At 27.3% G+C, this 7,793-nt stretch overlaps 2 protein-coding genes across 2 annotated transcripts in view; one reads left to right on the forward strand and one right to left on the reverse strand.

Moving 5' to 3' along the window:
* LOC117178659 (cytochrome P450 4C1-like) overlaps positions 1 to 7,793 on the forward strand; it is a 166,991-nt gene that overhangs the window by 117,459 nt on the left and 41,739 nt on the right. The window lies entirely within an intron of this gene.
* On the reverse strand, positions 382 to 7,569 carry LOC117177750 (histone H3-like). The gene is made up of 2 exons (XM_033368656.1): positions 7,449 to 7,569; positions 382 to 821 (listed from the first exon to the last, which is right to left on the reverse strand). Exons 1-2 carry the CDS (start codon positions 7,567 to 7,569, stop codon positions 385 to 387), a joined length of 558 nt encoding a protein of 185 aa, XP_033224547.1. The 3' UTR covers positions 382 to 384.

Here is a 7,793-nt window from a genome sequence, read left to right on the forward strand (position 1 = left end):
ATTTGATTCTGAAAGGACCCATGCTACCTTAGAACGAAGTTACAGGAGAGCTAAGGGAAACGAGAAGAATTAGATAAAATTCATAACAATCAAAGGTAAATTCAAAATACTATATATAAAATACTGTCTTACTTATTGCTTTAACGTAGTTTCTAAGTGCTGGAAATGGGGTTCGAGATGTAACGGAAGCACCCTTCCGTGATGATTCAGTAGCTATACTGAATGCGGAAGAACGTAAATATAAAATGACATAAGAAACTAACCAAGTCACTAGTTTCCAATCTACAACCAGAAAAACATGTTTGATGGAATAAGCAAAATCAGACTCCGCCAAAAACGTTTGTTGGCCCTGAAAAGGGCCGATTGTGTCAATGCAGGGCGGAATTAAGCACGTTCTCCACGGATTCGGCGAGCCAATTGAATATCCTTGGGCATGATGGTAACTCGCTTAGCGTGAATAGCGCACAAGTTGGTATCTTCGAAAAGTCCAACCAAGTAAGCCTCACTAGCTTCCTGAAGAGCCATAACAGCAGAGCTTTGAAAACGCAAGTCAGTCTTGAAATCCTGAGCGATTTCCCGAACGAGACGTTGGAAGGGTAATTTGCGGATCAAAAGCTTAGTGCTTTTCTGGTGACGACGGATCTCACGGAGAGCGACGGTTCCTGGCCTGTAACGATGAGGTTTCTTTACTCCTCCTGTGGCGGGAGCACTCTTTCTTGCAGCCTTGGTTGCCAACTGCTTCCTTGGCGCTTTTCCTCCAGTTGACTTACGAGCAGTTACGGCAACTAGATATCCAGCGACTAGTCGGCAGCAACTATACTCTGTTCAGCGAGAGAATGATCGACAGCGCGCAGTTTTTTCAGAAAAAGGTGGATTATTCTCTGTAAACTCTAAAGGGTGTGCTTAACACATATTAAACAGGCATTAGAAGTTTCTTCAACGGCCATAAATCTAAGAATGATGACGTTTGGGGAAAAGAAAGGTCGAACGCTTAAAACTTACGCCCTTCGCAGCAGGGTTTCCGAAGATTGAAAATCTCTAAGCCACACCTTTATGACAGTTTGCGCGAATTGGACGAAAATGCTCTGCTACATGTTGCGTAGGCCAACCTCCTGTAGAGCCGAAAATGCACGAGCCCGAGCCCGCCCGACTTCACGATTCGATTTAGGTGGTGAACTGACTATTTGGAGGAGTTTTTAATAAACTGAATTTCGCAGGGTGTCAAGAGAATGAAAGTTCAGGCGATTTTGCTATGTTCTATAATTTTAGAAAAAAATAAGGAAATTAATTCTTTTCAAGCCTTCTTGCGCAATTTTATTGCACTTTTTTTAAATCTATTTTTGTTTAAAAAATGTGCTTTCAAATTTGCGTAAGTTTAAGATATATTCAGGAAGTTTGAAACGATTAGAAAATAATTAAAATTTGTAAAGATTTTAAAAATAATTTTGTAAGGTTTCACGAAAATGAAAAAGTTTTTTTTAGGTTTCTACGATTAATTATATAGAATTTTTTATTTTGAAAAATTGATTTTAAAAAAATCCAATACATTTTAAACTATGTTTAAATGATCAATAAAGAATCTGAAGATTTTAAGCAATCTTTTTCATTTTGCCGAATTTCAAAGAAAATCAGAAAAATTTTTTATAGTTTTTAATGATTAGAAGGCTTAGCAGGTCATCCGACAAGATTAGAGACAGGACTTTTTCAAGATTATGATTACTTTTTATTTTAAAAAACGTACTTTATGAGAATATTAAAAAAGGATTTTAATCATGTGAAAGGATTTCCTCAAATTTAAAAGAAGACTGTAGAAGATTTCAAAGCAAAAGGTTTCAATTTGGTAAGATTATAGTAAATAGATAAAAATCGAGTAAATGCAAGATATATTAAGAAGAACTGAAGAGATTCGAATCGAATTTTGAATTTTAATTCTGTTAGAAAATTAGATTTTTCAATAATTCAAACATAAACTTTAGAAACTTTACAGGAATTCAAAAATATTTCAAGGAGGTAAAACTATTTTTCTTAGAATTCCCGGGACAAATTTAAAAGATTATGAGTCAATTTTTTCACATCTTGAATTAAGGAACATAATTCTTATTAGGCCTTCTTGTGAAATTTTGTTACACAATTTTTAAAATTATATGTTGCTTTAAAAATCTACTTTCAAATTTGAGAAAGTCTAAGAGATATTCAGAAATTTTTTATTTCGAAAAATTAATTTTAGGACATTATTTTAGAGCATTTCAAAACATTCAAAAATACGTCAAAAATTGTCAAAGTATCTGAAAAAATTTAAAGGCCATTTTTTTGGTTTAATTTGGAAAAATAAAAAAAAATCAGGAAAATTATGAATAATTTTTAAAGATTAGAAGACCTGACAAGATTAGAAAAAAAAGAATTATTTTCCTAATTAACGTCTGAAAATTTTAAATAATTTTTTATTTTGAAAAATGTTCTTTAAAAGGAAATTAAAGAAGATTTTTAAACACATCAAACAATTTCCAAAATTTCGAAAAAGAATTTCAAAGGTTTTAAAATCAACATTTTTTAATTCGATAACATTACAAATTTCTTAAAAGTGCAAACAATCGAATAAATTCAATAAATATTGAGTAGAATTGATGAGATTAAAAAAGAATAAGAAAGATGCGCCTGGAAATTGTGTACAATTATCAGCCTTTAAAATTAAAATTTGAATGATTTTTTTAAATTACTTTCAGCACATTTCTTCTCAAACAGAATCCCCGACTTTAATCTCAAGAGGTTCAATTATTTACAATCAGAATAAGTAATTACATAAATTTTGAAAATTATAAAAAGATAACTTGGAATAAGTTCAATGAGATTTAAAAAAAGTGTATTTTAATTACACATATAATTTGTTGAATTATTTCTAAAAATATGGAAACATTAAAAATTGTAGTATTTAAATACACTTAAAATTTCAGACTTTTATATTAAATTTTGATAAGATTGAATAGATATGTATGTAAAATAAATAATAATAATAAAAGTCGATAAACGAAGGACTTTCAGATAATGAAAGATAATGAAAGGAACTCCTTGGGAAATAATGTAAATAATTGTTTTGGAATGAGTTCTAACAGAAAATCGAAAAAAGATAACAAAACATTTTTTATTATTTCCTAGAATGTCTAAAAAGCACGTAAAATATTTTGAAGCCAAATGTTGCAAATTTTCCATATTACTTAATTTTAGAAAAATTAAGGAACATAATTCTTTTAAATTTGATTAAGTTTAAGAGATATTCAAAATTTTTGAAACGATTCGAAAATAATTAAAACTTGTAAAGATTTTTAAAGGAATAATTAACATAATTTTGTATTTTCAAACAATTAATTTGAAAAGATTATTTTTAAACATTTCAAAACATTGCAAAAGATTTCAAATATTCTCAATGCATCTAAAAAACTTTAAAAGAATTTATTTTTCAATTTTGCAGAATTAAATAGAATCAGGAAAAATTTGAATAATTTTTAAAGATTAGAGATTGAAAGGTCTGACAAGATTAGAAAAACAGAATTATTTTTCTAATAATCATGTAAAAGTTTTTAATAATTTTTTTTTAAATAATGTACTTTAAAAAAAATTCAAGCAGATTTTTAAACACATCAAACGATTTCCTAAAATTTAAAAGAAGAGTGCAAAAGATATTAAAGCAAAATGCTTCAATTTGATAAGATTAAAAAGTTTAAAAAAAGGAAATAATCAAGTGAATTCAGGAACTATTTAGTAGACTTAATGGAATTCAAACAAATTGAAACTTTAGAAGTGTTTTAGAAACGCAAGATAATTTAAAGAAACTTTAAAAGAATCTCTTAAGGTTTCAGGAGAATAAATATAGTTTCTTAAAATGCTTGGGAAAATTTAGAAGATTATAAGGACATTTTTTTCGACATTTTGAATGTTTTTTTTTTTTAATTTTTGATAAAAATTCGAGAGAGTTACCAATATCTTGAAGAATTCAAAACGTTTTAAATAGATAAGAAATTTTCATAATATTTTTCTACATCGTATAAAATAAAAATAAAAAGTCACTAAAATCTCCTAGGATCTTTTCTGACACATCTGATATATTCGAAAATCTTGTTTTTAATTTCCTTAGGAATCTTATAATAATTATTTACATATAAATTTATAAACAAACTGATAAAACTTGTTTTATTGCATATGAAATCTTTGCAAAATATTTAATGCCTTAAATACTTATCTCAAAATTACAAAATTTAGAGTTTACAATTTTATTTTAATTGTAAAATAATTGTAATTGGAAATTTATTGTAAATAATTGTAAAATAAATGCAACAAAATTTATTTCATGAAGAAATCTCTCATGATTATAAAAAGAGAAAAAATTGTTAAGGTAAGTCTTTGTAGCATTTTAATAACTCATGAACATATTTTTAGATTATTTTTCCTTGATTCTGGCCTAGGTTCAAACATGATACAAAAAACCGTCGTGAAATTTCAAATAAAAACTGTACTACTCACTGTACGTTAATTTTTTTAATTAAAAATAATAATACTTTTATGAGTATTGCCAAAATTTATTTGAATATGATACACATTGATTTTTATTGAAAAAATTCCTGTAAATAGTTGGTGTTTTCTAAATTTTACGATATTTGTGTACCATGTTTGACCTTAGGGAATAGACTTCAGGAATAAAATTATAAAAATATCTCCATTAGTTAGTAAAATACTATAAAGAATCGCATTTCAAATTATAGTTGAAATTGAAGAAATAGATATTTCTCTTATGGTTTTTCAGCATATGATTTTTCACTAAACCAAGACAGATTAAAATACACTTAAAAAATAAAAATAAGAAAGTTCAGAAATACATGCAATTTTCTGTTAAAAAAATTCCACACATTTTTTAAATGAAATTCCTTTCCACACCACATTCAAAGGAAAATTTAACAACATTTTTGTCAAATGATTAGTCTTTTGAATGATGTCAAGTTAATAACTTTTTGGCTTTTTCTTTTAAAATTCTCAAAATTGTGATTATAGCCTAAAATAAACTGAAAAGATATGTATCAAAAAAGAACCTAGAGGACTTTAAATTTGGTTATTTTATTGGATTTAAAAAAATATTAGAAAAATTCCAGTCTTTTTAAAAGATATTTAGGACATTTAGAAGTTTGGAAGATATCAACCAAAAATTGATAAATTTTGAGACATTTTTTCAAATGTTTAAATATTTGTAATATTTTTAAAACAAAATGAATTTCAAAAAAATATTTTTAACTTACTACATTTTTCTTAAAATGTTAAAAAAGCATTCAAGATGTAAATAACTTGACTCATATAATCTTCTAAATTTTTCACAGGAATTTTAAGAAAAACAATTTTATCTCGTTGAAATCTTTCGGAATTCCCTTAAAGCTTCTAAAATTTATTTTTCGAATTTTTTGAGAATCTACATTTCTAAAAAATTTAAGTTTAAAAGTCGATTTGAATCTCTTCCATTCTTCTAAATATTTCTTGCATTTACTGGATTATTTTCGTTTTTTAAAACTGTTTCATCATATCAAATTAAAACATTTTGCTTTAAAATCTTCTGCACTCTTCTTTTAAATTTTGGGAAATCGTTTGATGTGTTTCAAAATCTTTTTGATTTTTTTTAAAGTACATTTTGTAAATGAAAATTATTATAAAATTTCAAACGATTACTAGAAAAATAATTTCTTTTTCTAATATTTCCAGATCTTCTAATCTTCTAATTTTTAAGAATTATTCAAATTTTTCCTGATTTTTTTGCAAGTTTTAATTATTTTTTAATCGATTCAAAATTTCTGAATATCTCGTAAACTTACTAAAATCTGAAAGCAAATTTTTAAAACCAACATAAACATAACAAAAAAGTGGTGCGACAAAATTGCGCAAGAAGGCTTAAAAAGAATTAAATTCCTTATTTTTTCTAAAATTATATAATATGGAAAAACTACGAAATAATTTTAAAAAATTGTGATTTTTTTAAATTTTCTCTCAGAATTCATTCCATTCCATTTTTGGTTGAAAAATAATTTTTTAAATGAAAGTCTAACTATGTGTTTAAAAATTGAACTATTCTGTTGTAAATTCGATTGGGTGTGCTTTTTAAAACATTTTTCTGTTGAAAATTCATTTCTTCCATCGAAAATGAAACTATTGTAAAATTAAATTTTTTTAAAATAACTATTTTGGTTGATAATTTAACTGTTTTGTTGAAAATGAAATTTTGTTGTTGAAAAAACATTTTCTTATACTAAAAATTTAATTGTATCATTTTTGTTTGAATTTTTGTTGGTAGGAAATTCACCTTTCTCAATAAAAAATTCTTCTTTTTTGGTAGAAAATTATTCTTTTTATTTAAAAGTTCATTTATTTTAATCAAGAATTCATTTCTTTGGATGAAAATGCATGTTTTGTTGAAATTTCTTTCATTTTGGTATAAAATGGTTAAAAGTTCATCTATTTTTTTGAAAATTAAACTATTTTGCTAAAACTTTGATTTTTTGGGGTTGATAATTATTTTTCAACTAAAAATTCATCTATTCAATTTTTCGTTGAAACATTATAATTTTAGTTGAAAATTAATTTCTTTCGTTGAAAATTCCATTTTTTGTCTGAAAATTTAACTGGTCCATTTTTGATCGAATACTTATTTTTTTCGTTTAAAATTCGTTTCTATAGATGAAAATTGAACAATTTTGTTAACTCTTTTTTTTTCTTGAAAAATGTTCTTTTTAGTTCTAAATTTATCTTCTGGGTTGGCGAATCATTCTTCTATCAAAATTAATTAATATAATGATATAATAACATAAATCAAAATAAATAAAAATTAATTTCTTTTGTTGAATATTTGAATTTATTTGGATTTAAAAATTAATTTTTTCAACTGCAAACTTCATTATAAACTACAATGTTTAGGTTTAAAAATGTATTTTTTAAAGTAATTTCTTAGGTTGAAAATTTAACTATTTTGTCGAAAATTTGTTTTTTATTTGCTAAAAATCCATTGTTTACTAAAAATATGACTAAGGCATGCAACACTAAATTTGAAACATTTTAGACCCAGAAGTCATTTCTCCTATATCTATTTGCATAAAGTCAATTGTCAATTATATTTGCCTTTTCGCAATAACCATAATGGTTCTAAGGTAACTCGGGATTTCAAAACCTGAATAAATTTGAGGAGCAGCTAGATCGTCATTCGTGAGGTCGGGAGAGCTCGGGTTCCTGCTCGTGCATTTTCGGCTTTACACGAGGCTGGTCTTCGCAGAATTTAACTCGGGAGAGCTCGGGTTCTTGCTCGTGCATTTTCGGCTTTACACGAGGCTGGGATTTGCAGCATTTAACAGAGCCGACTCACCGACACGCTATGTTTGAATGTGTCGCTCCCAGATGGGAGAGTGGTGGGGGCCGAAAAATCCCACGTTCTGGAGACACTGCGCTTAACAGAGTATAGATGTCCAGCTCCGCCCGTGGCAGCCTCCGCGCCCGTGCCGATCGCCTCGTTCTACAAACATCGGACTCGCCGGCTGCCCAAGGGGCCATGGCCGTCTCGTAACTCAATATTTTTGAACCTCGAAAGTTTGAATTGAGATTATTATTTGCCAATTAGTCATGTATAAATTTAAACTTGTCAATGTCAATATTGGGCTTTATGATATGAATGTTAAGGTCCAGTACTAACAAATTCGACTTTGTTAGCCACTAACTGGAAACCATTGTAATATTCGAATTTTTGAATTTTTAGTATTTAAATTACCCCCCCCCCC

The sequence above is a fragment of the Belonocnema kinseyi genome, chromosome 8 (assembly GCF_010883055.1).
Source record: "Belonocnema kinseyi isolate 2016_QV_RU_SX_M_011 chromosome 8, B_treatae_v1, whole genome shotgun sequence".
NCBI classification, from domain to species: domain Eukaryota; kingdom Metazoa; phylum Arthropoda; class Insecta; order Hymenoptera; family Cynipidae; genus Belonocnema; species Belonocnema kinseyi.